The sequence below is a fragment of the Sceloporus occidentalis genome, unplaced genomic scaffold (genome assembly GCF_023333645.1).
Source record: "Sceloporus occidentalis isolate IW3139 unplaced genomic scaffold, rSceOcc1.0.p SCAF_36, whole genome shotgun sequence".
In the NCBI taxonomy this organism is placed as follows: Eukaryota; Metazoa; Chordata; class Lepidosauria; order Squamata; family Phrynosomatidae; genus Sceloporus; species Sceloporus occidentalis.
The window spans coordinates 7884650-7911229 of record NW_028317016.1 but is presented as its reverse complement, the minus strand read 5'-3'; the positions used below and the strand labels follow the sequence as shown (position 1 = coordinate 7911229).

At 37.9% G+C, this 26580-nt stretch overlaps 1 protein-coding gene across 2 annotated transcripts in view; it reads left to right on the top strand.

The window, feature by feature from the left end:
- The window catches only part of LOC149297909 (dihydropyrimidinase-related protein 3), a 66352-nt gene extending 41361 nt beyond the window's left edge, over window positions 1-24991 (top strand). Inside the window, exons 2-15 of one of the 2 annotated variants that reach the window (XM_089488010.1) lie at window positions 4581-4586; window positions 5559-5647; window positions 7146-7330; window positions 7564-7728; window positions 8380-8441; window positions 8652-8732; window positions 10610-10678; window positions 13839-13959; window positions 14980-15136; window positions 17070-17211; window positions 19060-19230; window positions 21788-21967; window positions 22589-22751; window positions 24900-24991. In XM_089488010.1, the coding sequence (XP_089344136.1) occupies window positions 4581-4586; window positions 5559-5647; window positions 7146-7330; window positions 7564-7728; window positions 8380-8441; window positions 8652-8732; window positions 10610-10678; window positions 13839-13959; window positions 14980-15136; window positions 17070-17211; window positions 19060-19230; window positions 21788-21967; window positions 22589-22751; window positions 24900-24991 (1683 nt within the window). The remainder of the gene's footprint in view (window positions 1-4580; window positions 4587-5558; window positions 5648-7145; window positions 7331-7563; window positions 7729-8379; window positions 8442-8651; window positions 8733-10609; window positions 10679-13838; window positions 13960-14979; window positions 15137-17069; window positions 17212-19059; window positions 19231-21787; window positions 21968-22588; window positions 22752-24899) is intronic. The other variant, XM_089488011.1, reaches the window with a different exon arrangement.
- The last annotated feature ends 1589 nt before the right edge of the window (window positions 24992-26580 follow it).

The following is a 26580-nucleotide window of genomic DNA, read 5'->3' as shown; positions in this document are numbered from 1 at the left end:
ACAAACCTCATCACAGACAGAATGAAACACATAAGACTTAATAAACAGGGTTAAGCCTAAGGCCACTGAATGGTCTATTTATTATTGCCTAATGAAATGATCCTTTATACTACATGAAAGAGGAGCAGGAAGAAATTACGATTGTGAAGATTTCTAGCTTTAATTTATTCATTTTATATGTGTTTTGAAGAAAGAAAATATATAAAAAAGCATATTGCTATTTGTGTGATTTGTTATAAAAAATTGTATTTGAATATTGTGTCTATTTTTTATATTTATTCTAATGTTATGCCTATGTGCTAGACTTGTGCAAATGGACCAAAAACAATTTGGATGAATTTGGTAATTCATAATGTACATTAATGTTCTAGAAGAGAATAGTCCTCTGAATTCTAAGAACTGTTTTCTTCTAGTTTTCCCTGACAGGGTTTTAAAAGAGGTTGGCAAATATTGTTGCCAGGCAGACATATTTAAGACCAACATCATTGTCCCAGAGGTAACATCCTTGGCGGTATAGACAATTTAAAGATTGGCTCCAGCAGTAACACTTAAAGTAACCATTGGTACCTGGCTGCTGAGCCTTCTCAAGTGTGCTTCTATGTCCAAGGCCCTGTCCATGGTACTTAAATGAGTGACACCCCTAACCCATCATCCAGGCCCGTTCAAAACGCCCATCTACCCCTATACTGGAACAATACAGCTAATATAGATTCAAAAACACCCTCCATTCTCCACATTTAGAGTGGGGAAGATAATACAGAAACCACCCACACATCCTGATATGTATATTCCTAACAGCTCTTTCTAAAATGTTTTAGCGCAGACCCGCAGAAAGCATTTCCCGCGAGCATCTAAGGTTAAAGGGGACATCTGGTCAAAGACAAAAATGCACACAATGTATTCATGCAAATTGGTTTTATAAAATGTACACATGCATATTCAAATCACATAGACCAAAGCAAGCAACATAACTCAACTCAGTCTGATAGCAAAATGCTTATGATTTACTTTGGCTATCTGTAATTTCTTATGGTAAGTATCACTGCTTTGCCCTCCAACTCTTGCCTTCAATGATTTTGTAGAACAAAAGAAAATTATGGATAAATTATTAATAGTAATAATAATTTATAATATTATTTAATAATAATAGATTTATACGTTATGATGTTTTTATTATAGTGATTTCATATAATGTTCGTAAGATTTTATTGAGGCACCTGTGCATGCACCTGAGCATGCCTCAATAATGATGGTATGTTATTTTCATTTTTGAAAGCACATCAACTTTCATCATCATCAGTAGACATGCCTTGGCTGCCATTTCTTGAGTAACGCACAGGCTGAATTTGCAGTAATATGAATCTGCGGTATACACTCAAATGTTTTCCCTAGGCTCTGAGTCATAAGGCAGAGAGAAAAGACATTCTCCCTCTGGTGCGTCCACAATTTCTGATTTGTTAACAAAACAACAAATATACTGAACAGTGAAAAAATGTTTACCAGATGTGTTTCAGATTTGCAAAATAGTACTCGATGTGAAAGTCAATAAGTGGTTGTCATAGTAACATCAAGAAAAATCAGACTATTTGCAATTATACTATGCAGTTTAAAATTAGCCTTTAACAACAGGACCTTATTGTTCCAAAGCAAGTGTGACACTTTCAAAAGTGTTTTTTTTTTTTACACATTACAACAAAATAAAGTTTTGTGTGGCTCCAAAGAACCGCAATAAGATTTCAAAGCACTAATTATTTTTCTGCTTACCCTTGTTACTACCACACCTAAAAACAAAATCTGGACCAATCCAGATGCTTAGGGGCTTGGAAGATCGTATATAGAGTTATAAAGATGGACTAAAAAAGTTGCATCTATATACACTACAGCGTCTTAGAGGGGATATTATAACATTGTATAAATATGTACAGGGCCAATATAAAGAGCTCTCCAATGACCTGTTCATTAACAGAAATGTACAAAGAACCAGAGGTCTTCCTCTGAGACTGGAAGAGCAGAGATTTCATAGACGACAAAGGAAGGGATTCTTTACAGTAAGGGCACTAAAGGCATGGAATTCACTCCCAAGAGAGGCGGTTCTATCAAATACAATGGATGCCTTTTAAAACGGCTCTGAATATTTTTTTAGAAAAATAGAACATACAGGTATATAAATGATAGAATAAGCATTGATATTTTAGAGCTTCTTTATCTAAGGTGAAGGATGTTTTATTTTCCAAAATTTAAATAATAGCTTAATTGGGTTTTGTTTTTCCTTCTTTTGGATTAAAAGCAGGAAGGATAGGTGGTAGGGTTGAACGTGATAGTCTTTTTTTTAACCTAAATTACTATGTTTGTGAAATCATTTGTGCTATCAGGAGTAATCAAAGCTGCCAAGGTGCCTACATACAATACCTACATTCAAGATGCTCCACAACAACAACATTGTATTCTATGACTATATAACCCTCAGATGCCAAATACTTCCAAATTTAAGATAATATGACCAGAGATAATTTGTACAATTAAAGGATTTCATATTTCCAGGGAATTTTCATATAGATTAAACTCTGGTGTCTATTGAGATTTAATCACTAAACCTTGTTTAACTGGCATACAGCCTTAAGCCTAGCCATCTCCTTTCAGAACATGGAGGGCAAGAAATATCGTGTACATGTTTATATGTACACGTTTGAAACTATACATGCACACATAGCACAATTTTTCTTAGGAAAAAATATTCAAAAGGAATTATAAAATTATTTATTTTTACAATTTTCCTCTCCTCACTGTATACATCTTGTGTGCTAATCACACTATGTGTGAATCGTGGCAGGAGGGTCATCAGAGACTCATGTGTAATCTAACATCAGTTTGAGCATCCACCTCACTGTCAGTGTAACAGTACTTGCACTAAACACCATTACAGCCACCAAGCCAATGATTCTGGGTTTCATTGACATATGAGAGACCAGGCTCTCAATAGATAGCCTGAGTGAATCTCCAAGATGATGCAAAGCGCCAATCCACATCCCAAATTAAATTTATAAAGTAAGGGAGGTTAATTTTGGGTAGGTGTAATCTGGTGCCAAATAGCAATATAACACCACTGGGAGTAGCCAGAGGTGACAAAGCTCTCACTCTATGTAGCATATTTTCATTATTACCATTGTCTATATATCGTGGAAACATACACAGCTGTATCTAATGTAAATATGTTACTCTGCTGTGCCATTTCCACTGTTGGATAGACATCATTAATTTGACCTTGAAGGTTGTATAAAGCTTTTGATTAGAGTAAATATCCAATGTCTGTTTCCTGCAGTTAAATTTGTATTGCTTTAGATTAATCAGTTAAATCATTAAATAGTGAGGTTCACTGTATAAGGGATTCCAGACATTCGGCAGTCCGGACTCGTTGAGTGGAAAAGAGTTGAAAAAGGAGATGTTCCCTTTTGAAGGCCTCATAGCCAAACTTTTTCTCATAAGGTCAGTTATTGTTAGCGTGTGGACAGGGCCATCCTGTTACCTTATGTTATGACTTTGTAATATTGGACACAATAATGATGTTATGACTTTGTAATATTGGACACAATAATGACATATTAAATATACTAAATATATACTTAATATACTTAAATATACTACCTAGCTTAGCTTTTTTTTCTAGTCTTCTCAGTGGTGGCAAAAGATACCTCTGAAATTTGGTGTATTTGACCTGAACCTTAAATGATGAGTGATGATGGGTCACATATACAACTGCTCAATTTATTTTAAAAATAATTTTAATGCAAGGTTACACTTAAGCCTAGGGTGTCATAATATTATTATTCACAATCTGAATCTGTATGCTGCTGAGGGTGTCCTTCCCTTTTCTGTATTTTTTTTTAAATATTATTACTACCAGGTAAAATACACAGATGCATTCTGTTTAGTTTCTGTATTTTTTCCTATTTTACATGTTTCCTATTTGGAAAAAATGCCCTACAATCTTTTGTATAATATATATGTAATAAATGTGTATAATAATACATATTTTAATGAAATAGTCTACTAAAATGTATCTAGATATTAGAATTGATTTTGCTCGCTGAGCACAAGTCTAATTAGAATTGTAGTTCATAACCAAGGAGAGAGCTACCTATTAGCTACATGTGCCCAATACTGTTTAGTTACGTGTTTGATGATAATGTAAAGTGACCTGCTCTAATTCAATCTCTCTGGCTGGGATTTTTTTCTTCTTACACAGTCTGTCTGGCGCTATAGCAGCCTGCTGAACATTTTTTTTTATTTAGGGTGGTTGTCAGACATAAGAAGTATATATACAATACTGTTGGAACATTATATGAAGATTGCATCAGCAAGTTTGTGTTAGGTGTTTGTAGAATTAATGAAAATGCATCTAAAAGGGTCTCCTAAGTAGTGTTTGGGAAGGAATTGTAGACCACAATATATCTTTATCTAAGTGATGGAAGGAGCCATGCATAGTCCCAATCTTAAAAATAAGGAGGTCCTTATTAAGTTGTGATGTAACATAGTAGAACATATACATTTTATTTAACTGCTGGGTTTAGGGAAGGAGTCAGGGCAAGGTAAGGTGGTTGGTAACAGGAGCCTAACAAAAAAACCATGGGGATTTGGTGCAAGAATTTCCACGGGGGGATGTTCCCTCTCATTTTTAGTAGTTGTGCACAGAAATCTGATGTTGTGCTAATTTTCATTCCTGTTACAAAAGCATGTGCACACTGTATAGATTGCAAGTATAGAACAACTGAATAACACTAATAAACTCAGCATTAATGGTATAGATCAAAAAAATAATGCATGGAAATCCTAACTTGCAGGCATAGATCACAGGTTGCATACCTGAAATGCCAGTCCTGGCACCCAGATTGCACACATAGGACTTGCCCAGCACCCAGATTGCACACATAGGGCTTGTCCCAACAACCAGATTGTACCCACAGGACTTGCCCAGATTGCATTCACAAGATTTACCCAACACCCATATTGCATCCGCAGGGGTCTCCCCTAAGAGTCCCAGGTTTCCTCTCAGTCTCGGCCAGGTGAACCCTTTATTCATTCCATACCCTTTAGACCCAAAGCATGCACACTGGATCAGTCAGACACAACGCCCAGGAAGAAAGAGTGAGAGATCATCTGACTGGAGTAGCAGACCCGGTCACAGTTACGGCCCCTGTGACCATGATTGTTATGCTCCTGGTTGGCAATGAGACTTGTCGTGAGTTTAGGGGAACCATCGGCCTCCATTTTCTCTGCTTTTTCAAAATTTCCTTTATTTTTATGAGTGGGGTTCTAGAACAGAGGTGTCATCTAGCACCATTTTTATGAAACCAAAAATATTAGGAGTGGAGTCTGGTGCAAGTATCCAGAATTGGTACATACAATTCTTTTAATGTTTTAGCAAAGAGGGTGTAATTTGTTTCTGTGAAGATAAAAAAGGCTGGGTTATTTGCTCCAGACCATTGACTATTAAAATTGTTAGATCAACTCATTTTTTTTCCAGACATTGAGACATAACATTGTCATATTTGTTTTTACAGAGTGATCGTCTCTTGATCAAAGGAGGACGGATAGTGAATGATGACCAATCTTTTTATGCCGACATCTACATGGAAGATGGTCTCATCAAGTAAGTCTGCATGAGCTGCTTTAGGTTTTTCACTAATAAGAAGCATGTCTAGCCTCCCTCATTACATGGTGAGACATGCTTCTCTCATGAGTTTGGTATTCTCCCTATACATACCCGCAAAGCATTGCTATTTCCTGAATTAAATGTATGGAAAATGTTTGTAGGTTTGCTTTAAACCATGTGAATTCTCTGTTAAAAGAATAGCCAAGTGTTAAAGACCTTCTTCAACTATTCTGCCCCCAAACATGAGTATACCTGCCAAATGCCAAAATAATCATGTAGCGGAGGCAAAAAAAGATGCCATATTTCCTTAATTTTCTTACTACATCCTTTTTTCATCCAGTCTCTTAATTTCTGAATAACTTTGTTGTTTCAAGCTCCTTACTTCAATGGCTGTTCAGCATGTTTCTTTAAATGACGCTGTGCTTCTGAAACAAGTTGTTTCTGGACCTGTTGCATGTGTATAGCATCACTAAAATATGACAGCCAAGGAAAGTTTAACAGCTGAACAAATTGTGTTTGTTTCCAAGGATGAAGTTTATAGGAACAGGAACTCAGTACTGAAGAAGTAGAGTCTCCTTTTTGTTTTAGGTTCTTAAATATTTTTCATGGTTATGCCGATATAGAACACATAGAGAGCATATATTAAATCCCAAAGTCAAATGATTCTCACTATATGAAATAGTTTGTGAGAGATGTTTCCATTCTGTGCATCCAATATGACTTTTTTTTCGGAATAGCATACAGTTTTCTTTGGGCCAAAATATAGTGTGTATGTGTACTTGAATTTAAAACATGCAAATATTTTATGAAAAATATTCTTACTTTTTAAGTAAAAATTACAAAGGCTTATAGTGCAAGTAAAATGGACTTCAAAAACTAGATCAGTTAAAAAAAATGCGTTCTTGGTTAATTCTATTATTAGCAATTTGTACAGATTTAGTAACCAGCAGTGGATAATTAATACATTGTGAGTATCTAAGAGCAAAACTGGATACTAATTTTTATGCCTAAATATTTTTTTGTATTTTTAAGTATAATATTTGGGCAAAACCACTGAATTTGATATCTACTAATTTCTGCTATACCCCTCCCTATTGTGCTGTTCATAATATCAAGGAGATCATTTCTTTATTCACAAGTAATCATGTACTTCTTACTGTTTTAACCTTTCCGCTTATAATTGTGAAGAAGTTTCAAGAAAGCTTTGTGAATAATGCTACCTTTATATTTTGTTCTAATTAAATGCGTGGATATTTCCATTATCGATATATAACATGAATAGCCTGTCCATACATTTTTGTGTCTACGTGCATAATTAATTATATTTCCCTTGTAAGTCCTAAGGCGAAATGCAGAGAGAGAGAGAGAGAGAGAGATATAAACAGAAAATATATATATATATTAACCTTTCAGCTAAAGCTACAAGACTTAGTTTAGGTTAGTATTTTGTAGTTTAGTCTACTAACTTATACCTCTGTTCATGTTACTTTTTCAGGCAGATTGGAGACAACTTAATAGTTCCTGGTGGGGTAAAGACCATCGAAGCCAATGGGAAGATGGTCATTCCCGGTGGGATTGATGTACACACTCACCTGCAGATGCCCTACAGAGGGATGACAACCGTGGATGATTTTTTCCAAGGAACTAAAGCTGCCATTGCTGGTGGAACTACCATGATTCGTAAGTATTGAGTCAACCTGCCTTGACTAAGGCTGTCAACTATGGGAAGCTATTTGTTGTTATGCAAAATCCTATACAAATATTATTTAGGTGAGCTAAGTGCTCATTCTGTTCTTAGCTAAGGCCATTCTACTTGTGGCATTGAGGTATGCAACATTAGCACATGGCCGGTATGTCCTTAAAACATTATCATGTGTGCTTTAATTAATTTCAATATATTGTTTTTTTTTCAGTTGACCATGTGATCCCGGAACCTGGTGCCAGCCTGACTGAAGCTTTTGAAAAGTGGAGAGAATGGGCTGATAGCAAAACATGTTGTGACTATGCCCTCCATGTAGACATCACTCAATGGAATGACAGCGTGCGACAGGAAGTGGAAACACTTATAAAACAGAAGGGTACTATACTTGATTTATCCATCTATACAAAATTGTATGGAAACGATTTACTTTAAGCACCATTCAGAATACAGGAAAAATGAATTACAGATTATCAGAAAGTTACAAATGGCAGGTAGCTGAATTACACATACAACACAAACATGGTGCTAATAGTTTCCTAGGAACTAGGTACTCGTATTATTTGTTCCAGATTAGAGATAGTTTAAGGCAAGCCTAAGCAATGCCAGTGTTAGAAGAAACCTATGTTTTTTTTCTTGCCAATATGCCCAGGCATTTCCTTCCATAGAACTCTCATAGCAAGTGAAGCACAAATTAGTTAAATGTTCTGTCATAAATGTGTTATTTTAAGCATAGCTTTAAACAGGACAATTTCCTTTGGTTTATTTATTAGGGCCTTATTGCCGGAACATTAAATATGACATACATCTCCAACTTCAGCTGTGTTGTTTTACCACTGGTTTTCAGGAGATAAATGACCTGATGAGGTGCCAAAAAATAACTTTCACTACATGTTTAGCTCTTCTGGCCAACTCCTTTCATTCCACTGCTGTGTAGTAATTATCACATGTTTCTATGTTAGACAAGAGGAAAATTATTGTAAGTTACTTTCCATCTTCATTCAAGTTATTTTTTTTTTCTACCCAACAGGCATTAACTCTTTCATGGTTTACATGGCCTACAAAGATTTGTATCAGATGTCCAACACTGAGGTAAATTATGTTTCCCTCCCTTCTGGGCAGTGTCCCAAAAAAGAGAAGGTTAATTGCAGTTTTTAATTTTCTTTGTGTCTGCTGGAAATAAAACATGTTTTGCCAACCTAGAACATGTTTATACATTCATAGCCACTAAAATAAGATCTGTGTTTTTTGCGTTAAATATCATTTACCGATAGCTGTTGGACTAACATTCTTGTTTTTCAGCTCTATGAAATTTTCGCTTGCCTGGCAGGGCTTGGTGCAATCGCTCAGGTTCATGCTGAAAATGGTGATATCATAGCCCAGGTAAGAGAAGGTGGTAGTTGTGCATGGAAAATTAAAAATAATATTGGATCAGAGTATAGAACATAAAATGGTAGATTCATAGTTGTTTCATGGATTAAGTCTCAATGTTTCAGCTTGATTAAGCCATTATCCCGTTATCACCAATCAGTGTCAAATCTGCCCAAGGCTGCCAGTCAGCAGCCAAAACAGATGCTATTTCCTACAACATTGAGAACATTTCCTTAAAGTCTAAGTTGTCCCAAGTAGGCCTATGAAGAATTGCCATTTCAGGAAAATCATATTTGGGAAGCTTCAAGCATCCAGAGAATCGCGAGGCTTCCAAGAGCAATGTACACTATTCTGTTGTGTAAACACATTTGTATGTCTTCTACAGTTCTGTCGGGTTTATACCAAAAAAAGTGATACTGGTGCAAAGTTTGACCTTATAACCATAGGAGCCAATGGATTAGCCCATTTATCAGGAACATTCTGTTAGCTGCTAAAGTGATAAAAATACTATAAAAACATCTCAGCAAAATCACTTTTGGGTCTGTTTACTAACAGGTTGTGTATTCAGATGAGTTAAGGGTTAACTCTACTGACCATACTCAACTGAGTACACATGTCCTAACTAATATGCAAGTTATCTGAGAATATATGCAATGATACATTTTGTGTGTTTCATGCGAGGGTAAACAAGATGAATGAAAATTTGATGTCCATGTGTGAAACTCTCAAAATTTAGTAGAGAAGAAATCAACCCCCCGACAACATAACTAAAATGTTAAAGGGAAAAGTAATTAAATACTATGAGTCCCAGGACACCCTTACTAAGGGTAAGGCCAGCAACTATCCTCTTTCCCTGTCTCTTGGGGTTAGTAAAATGTTCAGAGGGTGTTTGGTTAAATCATTGCGAAACAAACTATGGGGGGAAGCAAATTGCGCATAGGGGTTTTATAAAATATAAAACTCTTGGGAGTGTATCTATGCACCCACATTCTCTCCATTCAGTGAGGTGCAATAAATACACCTAGTTGTGAGGGTGAGATCCATCCAACCACCCAAGTCCCTTCAGATTTTTCCTCTTGCTAACTTTTTAAGGCCCATTCAGCAATGATCCATAACTCCTTCAAGGCCTCATCTTAGGTCCATGAAAGGGGCCATACAAAAAATAAAATTAAAACAAGTAACACTAGCAGAAAAAATAAGTATTAAGTATTTCAAAGACCATCTCTCACTGTGTGAACATATATGTATTAAGGCTTTATGTTGCATTTTCATAATGAGACAAGTATGTTTTGGCTGCATCTCTTCTGTGTCAATAAAACATAACCACAATCCTATCCAAACCTCTGAACTTCAGATTTTGGCTCCAATTCCATTATTTCTACAAATTGATACACAATGTTTAAAGAGATGTGAAGAATGCAGTTTAATGTAGTCTGAAGTCTAATAATGTGCAGCTTTTCAAGAGGACTCAGGGAGAAAACGTCTTCCACATGAAAGATTAAATATCTTTAATTAATTTTTCAGATTGTATTTATCTGGCATTCAGCTCTTTTAAGATGTATGTAGAAACCACGAAATAATTAACAGTATATAAAAAGTAGTTGTAGCTCAGTTATATTAATCAGGCCCAGACTTTGTTGCTGCTCGCACCACGGATCCTGTGCTTTACACAAGGGTAAGAGTGTTTTATATGGTTGTGTGTACCTAATGGGCCTTAAAGTTTCCTTAAATGGCTAAAACCAGCCAAATGTGGAAGTGATCAGCCATTTTGTTTTCTTTCTCCATTAATCTTGAATATATTCATACAGTTGATGTTTAATTACCTCTGATCATAAGTTGTTGTACATGGTGATAGATTTCCGTATGATGTTTTTGTTTTAATTTTCTAGGAACAGAATAGAATGTTAGAAATGGGAATTACAGGTCCTGAGGGCCATGTTCTGAGCAGACCAGAGGAGGTAAGAATTAGAACCATAAACCAAATACATTTCTTATTATAAGTCACCATTATTGCCTTTAAGACATCTAGTCACTAAACTTTGATAGGATCCTCAGGTAGGTTGGTCCTGGTTGAATTCACTTCTAGTTCTTTTATTATTACCTTTATGACATCTACAAATTTGGTAGAATTGTCTCAATCTGGAGCTGCCTACTTGGTACCAACTTCAAAGCAAGCTCATTCTTATTACCTGAGTCTTTAAGCCAACATTCACTTTTGTTAGTACAAGATCAGACAGATAGTATACAATAAATTGTTGTCCTGTATATATTTTGCTTTCTTTTATTTGTACACACATATTTGTCACCTTCCACACATTCTGCATGTGTACTTGGACCAAAAACAATACGGGCAAAATTTTCATTTTTGGTTTGTTTTCAGGCAATGGATTTCTGTTATTGCCCTTTCATTTCGGACAAAATTTGGAGGGCTTTTTTCAATTGGGAAAAAAAATTTGTTGTCACTAACCCTCATTCACTCTCTGTGACTCTCTCTCTCTCTTTGGTTACTTTGAATCTAGAATAAAGAGAACACACAATGTAAGCAAGGGGGAAACATGAACCAAGGAATAGTACCGTATTTGCTCGATTATAAGATGACCCTGATAATAAGATGACCCCCCCAAATCTGAATATTAATTTAGGAAAAAAAGAAAAGCCTGAATATAAGATGACCCTATAAATGTTAATTCATCTAAACTATTTTTTTTTAATAAAAGCTATGATTGAGAAAATTATTTTGGTTTTATTTCCTTTTATTTTCCAACCTGCCCCCCAGTTATGCACATCTGCCCCAGAAATGCCTTATACCCCCTATATGCCACTGTGCCCCATGATATGCCTTTTAACCCTCTAAATGCCACTGTGCCCCATGATATGCCTTTTAACCCTATATGCCACTGTTCCCCATGATATGCCTTTTGACCCCCTATGTGCCACTCTGCCTCCAGAAATGCCTTATACCCCTATATGCCACTCTGGCATTTAGAGGGTTAAAAGGCATATTATGGGGAAGAGTGGCACATAGGGAGGTTTAAGGCATTCAGGAGGCAGAGTGGCGTATAGAGGGTTAAAAAGGCATTTCTGGAGGCAGAGTGGCATTAAGGGGGTTAAAAGGCATTTCACAGAGCACTCTGCCTCCAGAAATGCCTTATGCCCCCCATTTAATACCCCCCCCAAACTTACCGGCACTTCTGACTTCCCTGTCATGCAGCCAGGGCAGCGTGTAGATCCCACGCGCTTACGCTGCAGCCGGAAGGAGGCGTGGCTAGCAGCAGGGGTTGTCTGCGTCCAACGTGCAGACCTTCCCCGACTGTCAGAGACCGGTGCAGGAACTCTGATCTCTGACAGCCAGGGAAGGTCTGTGCGATGGACGCAGACAACCCCCACTGCTAGCCACACCTCCTTCCTGCTGCAGCGGAAGTTGTCTATGCGAAACGTGTAGACATCTACACGCTGCCCCAGCTACACACCGGGGACTCAGAAGTACCAGTAAGTGAGGCGGGGGGGGGGGGGGAGACAGGAGGATCCAGGTCCCCTACAGCTGCAGGGAATCTGGATCTTAGTCGTCTCATAGTCAGACCTATTTGAGGTCTGATTATAAGACGACCCCGATTATAAGATGAGGGGTATTTTTCAGAGCATTTGCTCTGAAAAAAACCTCGTCTTATAATCGAGCAAATACGGTAAATCCCAGCTCATGGTGATTTAAAAATATAATGTTAAACTGAGCTCCAGAGAAAAGGGGTGAAACATAATTATTGTTTCTAGTAGCAATTGGAATATTGGTTGTCTCTCATGTCAGAAAGCTGACCTTTATCTTTTTTTTTTTTATTAAAGACCCACCTCATGTTTTCTTTAGCCTTGGCCTCTGAGATATGGTTTTACCTCCTAAACTGTGTCCCACACATTGCAAAGCACACTTTCTGACCCCATCTACACATGTATGCATGCGTGCCTTTCTTTAGGGCTGAGTATTGGAATTCAGGACTGGGTTTTGGCAAACTGTGTTGGGCAAAGTATGGCTTACTTTTTGACATATTTTCTCTAGCAATTGTTGAACAACCTTGATCCTACACTGCTAAATTTGTTCTGTATCTTTTAAAGGAAGTTACATTGACAAACAGTATAATAAAATAAAGATGTGCACACATAGCAAACAGCCTAAAGCCCAAATCATTAAATTAACAGGAAGTGGTCTTATCTCATTTCGAGCCATGTGGACCACAGTGCACGCCAAGACAAAAATACTTAGAGCATGAAGTCTTTCCTTTTTGTGATGTAATAGTAAAAGCTATCTCTAGCACTGTAGTACCACGATCCAACCATAAAAGAACAGAATACAGCTGAGCCAAAAGAATACAAAGCACTGATTGGAAACAGATCCATAAATGATATTATTTATGTAACTGTGAATCTTCTACATACCAACTGCACTTAATGTGGAATAATATACTCACAGATGTGCCTGTTAGTTATAGAACACCTGCTGAATTAATGGGTTCCTATATTTTTATTACCCAGAATGTAAGTGTGTCATTAACACAATAGTTAAAAAGTGTTTCCTGTAAAAAAGACAACATACAAAACAAAACCAAAGTATACATTATTAGGTTCACGAATATACCATCTTTACGGAGAAATGGCCGTTTATGTGCATTGCTACAGTGATTTGCAAAATGGCTACTTTAATACTTATGCACTAAATGTTACTACTTTATTAACTTAAACGGAACCAGAGAAATAGGGATACAAATTGAATAGAGGAAAATCCTATAAAACAACAGTTACACAAGAAGCAATTTAAACACAGATTTAAAGTTTCAACATACGGTATATGTATTATAGTTAGGTATTGCATGTCAATGATAGTAATGGGAGCCTGGGCTGTCCAGGCACGTTCTGGTAACAATTCCTCTTATATGGAAGGTTCCAGTTTGTGTCAGATTAAAAAAATGAATTAAACATTAATAACAAGCCATTGGAAGCCTTTATTTCTACATTACTGCTATTATTAGCTAATGTAACATTTACCATTGAACCCCTAAGAGAAATAACCAAAAGTACTGGCTCTTTTTTATTGTTTGTTTCTCTCATTGTGAATCCTTGTTGATCTTTCAGCTGGAAGCAGAAGCTGTTTTCCGTGCCATTACCATTGCAAGCCAAACAAACTGTCCTCTTTACGTGACTAAAGTTATGAGCAAAAGTTCTGTAGACCTGATCTCCCAAGCCAGGAAAAAAGGTAAACAGCTCACTATCTTTCAACCATCACATATGTTTTCCCTGTCATACAAAGAAACCACATGTCTAAAACATTTTTGAGTCCCTTGTCATTGTTCAACTTTCCTTCACTGTCATACAGTATATGGTGGCTTCAAGAATTGTGTTTGACTTTGTCCTGCCATCCATGGTGACCCAGTGGAGAAGCAAAGAGGTCCTTGCTAAAAGAGACACAGATCTCCCTTTCCTACTCCTTTGTTTCATGTGCTTGGAAAACCAACTAGATTGTCAGGAAAAGAGTTCCACCACTAGAGGGTACATAGCAACCAGGTCTGCTGGAAGGCTTCGCTTGTTTGCACCTAAATTTACACACCCCACTGGGTAGTGTTGGCAATTCACTGTTGCCAAACAGCCGAGATATTATTGTAGTAGATGAGACCAAATTCTAGTGGCTGTACTGTGCTTTATCTCCATCCCATCAAATAACACTGCTGCTGGATACCCATGATATTAATAATAATAATAATAATAAATAATTACAAGAAATATAAACACAAGACCGAGCCATGTATAGGATTTGCCGAAAAGGCATACATTTTGGTGGAAACTTTTTTTTTTCCAGAGATTAATCAGAGAATGTTGAAATATTATTCATATTAAAATACTTTTCCATGTCCGTTCAACAGGAGAGTTTTATGATAATTTACTCTTGTTGACATCTCATAAAAAAAAATTTATTTTTAAGAAAAATATTATAATAATCTCAAGGCCTACAACATCTCAGCTATGCAGAGCATTCCAAGTTCCTACAACAAAAGTAAAATGAATGGAAAAGGTTTTGCCTTTATTTTTTAGCATTGCAATACATGGTTTCATGATTTCCATGAATCAGCATGTGTATTTTAAAATAAGGGTGATCGGAAAAATATTAAAATAATCTCTGAACGTGTCATAAGGTTATAAAATATCTCAGTACATTCAATGTAATAATATGTTTCATGAAGTGCATTACCCTGATTTTGATGATCAATTTAATTTTCAGGTAATGTTGTGTTTGGGGAACCAATCACAGCCAGTCTGGGCACAGATGGCACACACTACTGGAGCAAGAACTGGGCCAAGGCAGCAGCATTTGTGACATCACCACCTCTGAGCCCTGATCCTACAACTCCCGACTACATTAACTCCCTTTTGGCAAGGTAAGATACCTTAGTCTTAGTTGCTAGAATCATGTTTTAGCATTATATGTGTATATAAAAGTGATAATGATAAAAACATAAACATAAAGCATAAATAAATACATTTTTCATTTCATTTCATTAGCAGCTGAACATTCTTAAGTCATTGTTAAATTAATCTTAAACTGTTTTATATAGTATAACATATCCTTTTTAACATAATGCCCACTCTCCACAGTGAGTGGATGCAACATCTAGAAGAGCATGGTAAACATAATAATCTACTTTCCATTTGGGTGCAGCGGAGACCAGTTTGCACAGTTTTAGTTGGGGTTAGGTGATTTTGGTCTCCATCCAAGCACTGGAAACACTAATTTTAGGAGATCGTACATTTTAATATGTAATGTGTCTCTCCTAAACATTTGTAGGTTTTACTATTCCTTATGGTTGAAATGGGGAGAATTTATTTTTGCCTATTACTGTATATAGAGCTGCCGAGTCATTGATGGTGAACAAAATACTAGTGGTTAGTTAACAAATAAGCATGTGGCAGCTACAGGGTCGGAATCTACATTATAAGTGGTTCTCTGGGACTGTACTGGTGGCAGATGCTCACCATTGTGAATCAATAATAGCCTTCATAGCTGGATGGTAAGAGTACAATGTATATGACCATATAAAGGTCATCTTTGCACCCTCGAACATCCAGACACTTCATATGTAACTTCCTAGTGTTCTCTATTAAGCATAATAAAGATATCAAGGAACAGCTGTAAGAAACCTTACCTTTAAACACGATTAGCAGAGTCCACAACTCTGCATTAAACAACATATTTTACATTCTGTGTGTATCATACAGCCACAGAATATTTATTGTTATATTTATATTAATTTAACCAAACTCATACAAAGGATCAACATCTTAAATTTTCTTTTTGATGTAATATTTAAGAATAATGTACCGTATGTAAATTTTTTAAACTGTGGTAGCCAGGCAGATATTATTTAATATTGGTTATAATTTTTAAGCAATGGTTTGAATCTGTTAATGTTAGTATTTTTTATGTTGTACAGCTTGCACTCAGTCATAAAATAAACATCATATTTTCCTTGTTAGGTTTATCCGTTATTTACACACAGTGAGCTGGGGGGTGTATGTGAATTTGACCATTGCCAGTTTTACTCAGTCTGGTTAGGATCAGAGAACATATTTAAATGCACATGTTTTTTGTCTCCTGGCGGATACAGTAGATGATGTAACAAGTTTATTGAAAACATATTTATAAAGCTAGAAGGTCAAGCATCTGAATGTTTCTTCCAAAGATATACACACCGTTAAGGGAAATATAACATAAGGGGCGGTAGAGTTATCCCAGCTCATTTCACCGGATATTGTTAATGTTTAGGAAAAAACTCTAAGCTTTCACTCAGAGCATTTATATTCCATTATTTGAAACCTAATGCATTTGATTAGCGTTCTAAATGCTATTACCTCATTAGACGGCTAATTACATCACTGTGCAGTGTCATTTGTTATAAAATCAAACAATCATGAATTTTCCTCTTGTGTGATGTACTGTTGGGCGGCAGACACATAATGGTTTTCTCATTAGTTAGTAACACAGGTGCAGGAATTGGATTGTGTCTGGTAAAGTCGTGTCAGGATTTGGAAAACAAGGGTCTCGGAGCTGATATCTAGTGTCCTTTATATATAACGCCTTAGCGTTTCATGCCAATTTAGCAGGATTCTTAATTTCCTCGCTCTCATGCTGTTCATCTATAGCTTGGCCACTTCTATATTGCAGTTATTTTCCTAAAAAAATAAAATAGTGCTGTGTGTGGTTTAAAATTTTCTTAGAAATAACAAGAAATTACACCCAAAATGTTACCTTACTATGAAAAAAGGCCTTCCTGCCACCATTTGTTTTAATGTAAATGTCTTGTGTGTTTAAAGTGGTGACCTGCAGGTCTCTGGAAGTGCTCATGCCACGTTCAGCACTGCGCAGAAGGCCATTGGAAAGGATAACTTTACTCTTATCCCAGAGGGAACAAACGGCATCGAAGAAAGAATGTCTGTTATCTGGGACAAGGCAGTGGTAAGAAAGCAGAATACTGAGTGATGCATGTATTCACTAAACTAAAAGTATGCAGGCAGGGGTATAACTAGACACCACAGGGCTCTGGTGTGCAAATTGGCGCGGGGCCTCCAAAAGCTGGTCTGTGCCATCATTGCCCCCAAACAACTTGTCTGTGCCTTCTTGGCCCCTTGCCCCCCTTCTAACATACACTCTGGCACACATATGTAAACACACTTACACAAATTACACACACTTACTCATACTCACTCATACTCAAACACAAACGTACACATTCATTCTAACACACACTCCATCTCACTTACACATAGATGCTCACACACAAACATCTATACATCCGTACTCACACACACAATTACACATCCATGCTCACATTCAAACATACAAACAAACCACCCCCTTCCCCTGCTTACCTCTCACCGCTCCTGCAGCTTTCCATCTGGCTGCTCAAACACTGTGCGGGCAGCCTCGGCTTCACGGCTTCACCTTACATAGTAACATAGTTCATAAGGTTGAAAAAAGACCAAGGTCCATCAAGTTCAACCTATATACATATTGTGTCCCTACTGTGTTGATCCAGAGGAAGGCAAAAAAACCCTTATGAAGCAGATGCCAATTGCCCCATACCAGGGGGAAAAATTCCTTCCAAATATGGCAATCAGAATAAATCCCTGGATCAACGTTCTGTCCCTATTAATCTAATATCCATAACTTGTAATATTATTGCTTTCAAGAAACACGTCCAGGCTCCTTTTGAACTCTTTTATTGAGTTTACCATCACCACTTCCTCTGGCAGAGAGTTCCATAATCTCACCGCTCTTACTGTAAAGAACCCCCGTCTGTGCTGGTGTAGAAACCTTCTTTCCTCCAACCGTAGAGGATGTCCCCTTGTTATAGATACGGTCCTGGGTATAAATAGGTCCTGGGAGTAATCTCTGTACTGTCCCCTTATATATTTATACATAGTTATTAAATCCCCCCTAAGCCGTCTTTTTTCCAAACTAAATAACCCACACAACCTTGGTGTCATGCGACTTAACTTGACCTCGATACAGTCCGGTCTCCCCCTGCCGGTTAAAAATAGTTTAGAAAGGTCCCTTCCGGCCTGGACTGGAGGAGAGAGGAACAAGGGGTCGCTTGTACACTGTAGTTACACCAGTGTATGCAGTCACAATGCATTATTTTCAGTGGGAACCATGTATTTAATACAAAGTGGGGGAAGAGGAGCCAGGGTGCTAACTAGACCTGTGCATTCCTATTTGTACAAACTTTTGAAAATGAGGAGGGATCCCTAACGAAACAAACAAAACAGAGAGCTCAATTTTTTTGTTTGCATTCCATTGTTTTTTTTTCACCCTCTCAGTCTCACACTCTCTCTATCACTCTCTACCTTCTCCTCCAACTGCGTCTGTTGTCTCCCCATCTCCTTTTCAAAAGCTTGACTTCTTGTCATGCCTCTTCTTTCTCTTCTGTATTCTTTCTTCTGTCTTCTTTCCTGGTCCGCTTCACCCTGCTATCAGCTCCATTAACCCAGAGAACTTCTGCAAAAGGGATCCACGTTTCTGCACCTGTATTTCTCAGTGAATCCTTCTGCATTATTCTGGTCTTTTGAATTACTTCCTGAAATGGGCGGAGCCACTGCACACTGCATGCCCTATAGGGAAAGTCTTTCCCCTATTCATTCAATTGGGGAAAGGGTGTGCACAGAGACTCCGCCCATTTGATTTGACATACATGGGGACATAATGTCTATTATTATATCATAAGTTTCGATTAAATTAGGTATCTACATATATGTTAACCTGTCCTGAAAAATACATCTTAATGTAGATCCTCATTTTCTTTAGGCTACTGGAAAAATGGATGAAAACCAGTTTGTTGCAGTGACCAGCACCAACGCTGCCAAGATCTTTAACCTTTATCCCAGGAAAGGGAGAATAGCTGTTGGATCAGACAGTGACCTGGTTATTTGGGACCCTGATGCAGTGAAGATTGTCACAGCCAAGAGTCACCATTCTGTAAGTTCAGTGTCATATACATTTGTGTATCTATTTTATAATGTGAGAATCACAAATAAAAACATGTTGTTGTAATTCAGACATGTCTCATCCCAGACAGGATCCAAGTCTAGCACATGTCAGAACAGTGGTTCCTCTGTACATTGGCTAGATTATATGTTTGTCTCTAACGAAAACTATGTGTTGCACAAGGCATTGCTTAAGCGTAGGCTCCTAGCCTGCTTACTGATATCTTATGCACAGTAAGATATGTTAAAGTGTCTTTTTAAATGCAGCGCTTTCCATGTTGTCCTATAAGAAATGGATTAGTCATTATGTATTGACACTTTTGAACTTCAACATAACATGCACTGTATGGAAGAAAATGCCTTCACCATGCAATGGCTTTTTATTGTCACCAAATAGCGATTTTGCAGTCTTTGGCTCGACCATAGCCTAAATTCCTGGTGACTTTTTCTGAAAGATGGAATATGTATAGTTTATTTTGTATGTAATTTCTGTAATGAAACCGGATATGTACATAATTAGTGTTATGTAATGGTTGAAAATGTATCAGTTACACAGGAAAAAAAATCCTAGGTGTTGGAACATCTTTGGAATACTGCAGTTTTAAAGACTTAAGTATGATTCTAACTAAATGACAGCATCACTTGGAAGATGTTTTTTTTTCAAGCAACTAGAAATAGCAGCCAAACAAGAGAATATAAAATAAGTCTGCACCTAGTTATTATTAAATTATGTTGCATGACATAATGAGATTTAAGAAACGCAAACCTGGGGATGTTAAGGAAATGAAAAAGTCACTGATTAATAAGCTAAGCCTTAGCCTTGACCTAGGGGAATTTTTATTATGTTCTTTGAAATCTAATTCATTTGGTTAGTTAGCCAAATGCTATTACCTCATTTATATGGCAGAAAGCTAATTACACCATTATTACATGTAATTTGCAGTAAAATCAGACAAACATGCATTTCCTCTTGCATGATGTATTGTTGGGCAACAGATACATCGAATGGTTTTATTATTAGTTAGGAGCACAGCTGCAGGAATCCAGTCCACAGCTATCCTCCTTTACATGACAGATAAGTACATTGAATTAATTTTCAACCTGACAAGTTGCAGCATTCATTCAATTCACAGACACTCAAACAACTCAGAGTGTACACAGACATACACTTACAAACACACATGCATAAAACTACACAACACAACAGAGATGGGAACTAGTTGGACCAAAAGTGGTTCTGCCATATTTTTTGTTTCGCTTTTGGTTCATTTGTTGTTTCTCTTGCTCTTTCACATTTTCATTCGCTCTCTCATTCACTTTCTCTCACACTCTCACTCATGCTCTCTTAGAATATCTCCGTACCTTTTTAATCGACCACTTCTATGTCCCTGTCTCCGTGCCACAAGAGGGTGTGCCTGGAGGACACATTCTTTTGCCCAACTTAACCTCATGGTGAACTTTTGCAAAAATGTCAGTTTCCGGGCACATCCATTCCCCAGATTGGAGGAAGGGGCAAAAGAGGTGCTCGAAGGCTCCTTCCTTTTACCTGACATAACCTCACAGTGAACTTCAGCAAAAGGGTGGAGCCTCCAGGCACACCCTCTCCCCTGGTCCTTCAATCAGAGGAAAGAGTCTATGTGGAAGCACAGCTACTTTGCAGACGTTCACTGGCAGGTTATGTACCGTTGTCCACGGTGATGCAGGTGTACAAACAAGACTTTTTGGAGCAGTGGCACAGAGACAAGGACATGGCAGAAGTTGGCGGAGAATGTAGGGAGACATTCCCAGAGAACGTAAGAGAGAGTGAAAGAGCATCAGAGTGAAAAGCCCCACAATTTTGGTCCGAAACAAAAATTGGCAGGAAAAAGACATTCTAAGAACTTGAGAGAGAGTGAATGAGAGTGTAAGGGAGCGTGAATGAGAGAGTGTGAGAGTGAAAGCACCAACGAAATACAATGGAAAATTTGGAGCTCCTTGCTTAGTTTTCATTTGTCTCATTGTGAGTGCCTCCTCATTTCCGGAGATTCGTACAAATTGCGAAAAACGCACAACATAGCTCATTGCTCTCACAGACATGCATTCACCCAAATGACAACAATCTCAGTCATTCATATGAGAACATTTTTCACATCCTTCACAGACATAAGATACAGCACTTAATCACACAATTCACAGCACACACACACAAGAAAACAATCCACAACACACATTGAAATTTGGAGAATTATACAATTCACAGACACCAAAAAAAATACAACTCGGCACTCACACAAGAACCCACAGCTTTAAAGACAATCACACAACTCACAGTCTCTCACACGGCCATTTCCCATCCTCCAGGCTCCATTACCTTTCTCAGCTTTTCAGCAGAGATGACCAGATGAGACGTGGCCCACATGTTTGACATCCCTAATGTAACCATTAATAATTTCTACTTAAACATGATGTGGCTATGACCATCACAGATTGGATTTGGACATAGTAAAGTGAAACGAATATATCAGTACATCCAAATGTGAAAATGTCTTGTTTTCTCTTGTATATCATAGGCTGCAGAGTACAATATCTTTGAAGGAATGGAGCTACGAGGTGCACCTCTTGTGGTTATTTGCCAAGGAAAGATTATGATGGAGGATGGGAATATCCATGTCACCCAGGGAACAGGTCGCTATATTCCTTGCCCTCCATTCTCTGACTATGTATACAAGCGCATCAAGGCCAGGGCCAAGGTAAGACACAGAATTAATATATGAATATATATGACTCGCTCACATTGTACAAAATATGCCATCCAAGGGCAAATCTCATTTGTCCATTTGCTATACCTAAATAATTAAACATTGCCTAAATGCCAAAAAGGTGCACAAAAACTATAAAAAAGGCAAATATGTTTTTTTTGTGTGTGTTAAAAACAAAAGGATTAAATTAACCACCACCTTAAGTGGAGTTACTGCATCTGCGATTTAAATACGTCTAATAGTCTAGTGATTCTGATTATAAAAAAAGGATATTTCTGGTGGGGCATTTCCAATAGTGTTTTAGTGACTTAAGGACAATTGCAATTACAACTATGACCCTTACTAGTATTTGCTGTATACTGGATTTTAAACACAATAATGTTAATTGTTAGTTGTACATCGATATATAATAGATACGCCAAGCTCCTATGGCAGGACAAACCAGGACAGAAGAGAGTCTTAGAGGTTTCAAATAGAACTTTTTCCTACTAAAGAGTTTTTTTTTCTCGTTTTTTTTGCATTGCACTAGAATATGAAATGAATTCACTTGCCATAATTATACTTGAAAAGCATTTTCAAGATCTCTAATCATTCTGCATGACCTTTTAACAGATTGCCGAGCTCCATGCTGTCCCACGGGGCATGTACGATGGACCTGTCTTTGACCTGTCCTCAACTCCCAAAGGAGGAACCCCTGCTGGCTCTACAAAGGGATCACCAACCAGGCAGACTCCACCTGTACGAAACTTGCACCATTCCGCGTTTAGTCTAGCTGGTAAGTACCATATTATTGTCACATGAAATAAGAATATAAGCTCTGTGTTTACATTCATGAGAGAATTGCTTAGTATGGTCACCAAGCCGTTAATAATTATACCTCTTTAGGGGTAGCACTGGAGACAAATTTGTGTTAAATATTAATATGTGTCGTTCCAGTAAACCACTACTTTCAAATATTTTACTTATATGCAGCCTTCAGCAGAGGCGTATCTACTGAAAATAGGGCCTATGGCAAGCACTGAAATTGCGCCCCTGTCCAAATATCTAAAACCCATTTACTAGCCCCTGCTGCCCATATATATATATATATATATATATATATATATATATAAAAATATTAGTCCCTGCTGCCGATAGCAGGTATAGATCAACACACAAACCCAGATCAATTGAAATTCACTTGTGATCTCAGCACTGAAGGTATATATCAAATAAACAGAATCAGACCTGTATTTGCAGGTATACAATAATATATGAAACGTAGCATCGCAGGTATAGATCAAATACATACATGGAAACAGCATTGCAGGTATTAATCAACTGAATAAGACATATTAACCCTGTATTTGCAGGTACACATAAATAATGTGAAATAATATGAAAACATAGCATAACACAAAAACCCAGCTTTGCAGGTAAAGATCAATTGGAATTCACATAAAAACACGGCATTAAAGGTATATTTAAAACCCCCTAAATTACAGGCATAGATCACAGGTTGCACACCCCAAAGTCAGCCCTGGCATCCACACTGCCCACATAGAACCTGGCCAGCACCCAGATAACACACATAAGATTTGCAATCTTTGTCCCCAAATAGCCCAGCACAAGCCAACTTTGTCCCCAAACAGTCCGGCCTGTGCCATCTTTGTCCCATATACACCCTGCCTGTGCCATCTTGGTCCCCAAGGCTCAAACTTCCTGCTAGTGCCATCTTTGCCCTTCCACAATTATACATCTATGATACACACAAACACTTTTACAGTCACTCACTAATTCACACTTTAATTCAGACAACTCATCTACACATTAACTCATGCTCTCCCTCATTCAGACAACTCATCCACACATTAACTCATGCTCTCCCTCATTCAGACAACTCATGCTCTCCCTCATTCAGACAATACATTCACATATTAACTCATGCTCTCCCTCATTCACTCAATGCATCCACACACTAATTCACACTCTTTACTTATATCTACCCCTCTCCCTCCCTTATCACTTTCTAACTCCTCTCCCTCCCTTATCACTTTCTAACCCCTCTCCTTCGCTTATCACTTTCTAACCCCTCTCCCTCCCTTATCACTGTCTAACCCCTGTCCCTCCCTTATCACTGTCTAACCCCTGTCCCCCCCTTATCACTGTCTAACCCCTGTCCCCCCCTTATCACTGTCTAACCCCTGTCCACGTTTGTAGTTCTCTCACCTTGAGGTCCAGCGACGGGAGCACGAAGCTTCTGTCTTCCTGCACTGCCCGCTATTCACTGCTGAGCGCTGTAATATGACGTCGTATTTCGGCACTCAGCAGTGAAGCAGCGGGCACCAGCGAGCGGCTTTTAAATGCTGTCTTTTTTTTTTTTTGATGCGGAGGAAAACGAGGGGCGCCGAGCAATTGCCCCTCTCTCTCCTCTGCATCAAAAAAAAAAAAAGACAGCTGGTGCCCACTGCTTCACTGCTGAGCACCGAAATATGACGTCATATTACGGCGCTCAGCATGAAATGCCGGCACCGGGATGGAGGTAGATGCTTCGTGGAGGAGAATGAGGGTCGCCGAGCGGTTGCAGGAGCCATAGGTGCCATACCCTAGATACGCCTCTGGCATTACCACCTTTCTAATTAAATGCAGCTGTAGAAACATCATTCCTCATACCACTTAAATAACATAATTGTCAGGCAGTGATAGGCTGTTGCCATAGAAAATCAGATAGATAGCTTATCAAAATTATTTGTGTTCTTATGCGATTACGTCTTCGAATGAAAGAAATATAATGACGGATCTGCTTTCTGGTTCATTTGCTTAACATACTTGAGAGGGCAATTGATGTTTTGCACCAACACCTTTAAGTGTATGTGTCATTTGTACGTGAACAGCATGCATTTTGGTATGATTATACCTAATGTATTGACATTTTTATTCACAGGAAGCCAGGGAGATGAAAGTGGAGTCCGTTCTGCCAGTAGAAGGATCGTAGCACCCCCTGGTGGACGCTCCAATATAACATCTCTTAGCTAAACACCTAAGATTTGGAAAGAACAGGAAAGCAAATTGGTACAATTGGTATTTAAGACAAAGGGTAACGAGTAATGTCAAATTCAAACCAAGTTCAATCTGGAAGTCTATTAACCCTCAGGCCTTATGTTTTACAAATGCTTTTTGCTACCTAGCTTTAAAAGTTAATGCTTCCATGTTTTCTTTTTTCATAATTGCATAGCCTTAATTTACAACATGTGCATGCTGTTCATTTGGTTGCAGTCTCCCAGAGGGTGTCAGATCCAGTTACATTCTCTTGTGATTATTATTTCTTTTTTTTTTTAAACGTGGCATTGAACACAGATACCTGGTGTGTGGATACGTTAGTTGTCAAAAATCATGGATCTTCTGTTAACAGGCTTTTCTGTTTTTATACAAGAATTGCAATAAAATAGAGATCCCCAAAATGTATCATGATTGTCTTCATTTAATTGCTTGCCATTTACAACAAACATTATACTATATTTAATGTTGCAAACATAGTAGGGTAATGTATAAAGAGCTATTCTAGTGCCAAAGCGTGCAGTCATCTGGAACACTGTTGGTGATCTCTATAGTGATTGCTTAGATTAAAATCAAAATTATCCTCTCTGCACATCCCCTTTATGCCATGGGTATAGTAAGCAATCACAATATACTCAAGGCAATGTCAGTGTTTATATGTGATCTAACTGTATACTTAAGCCTAACTTAATTATACTCAGGTTGGTTTAGGTGAACATCATTCTTCAACGAGGTGGCAGACTTAAAGATACACTATATGACCAAAAGTATGTGGACATCCCTTCTATTAAGTTTAGGTGTTCTAGCCACATCCATTTCTAACAGGTGTATAAAATCAAGCACATAGGCAGCAATCTCCATAGACAAACATTGGTAGTGGAATAGATTGTGTGGAAGAGCTCAGTGACTTTAAATGTCGTACTGTCATAGGATGCACCCCTACAAAGCGGGACTGCCGAGTGCTGTGGTACATAAAAATCTCCTTTCCTCTGTGGTATCACTGACTACAGAGTTCTAAACTGCCTCTGGAAGCAAGATCTGCACAAGCACTATGTGTCGGGAGCTTCATGAAATGGGGTTGGATTGGACAGTGGAAATGTGTTCTTTGGAGTGATAAATTGTGCTTTAGTGGAAGTCGGATGGGCAAATCTGGCTTTGGCCAATGCCAGGATAATCCTAACTACTAGAATGCATAGTGCCTACAATAGAGTTTGGTGAAGAAGAGGTAATGGTCTGGGTCTGTTTTTCAGGGTTTGGGCTATGCCCCTTAATTCCAGTGGTGGATAATGTTACTGCTACAGCAGACAAAGACATTTTAGATGTATACTATACAGCTATGCATTTGTCACTCACTCTGCTATTTTAAACATCGAAAGGCATATACAAGAGACAAAGTCCTGGTATACAACCTATCTATATAAAAAACAATGTACAAGCAAGCAGCTACTGAAACAGCCCTGCTGATATTAATTGGGTTGCTATGGTGATAAGACGTCTTTTAAAACTTTGCACAGGTAAGCTGTCCTTCCAATGCATTCTGGATGCCAAATACGCTGCAACTCCAAGGG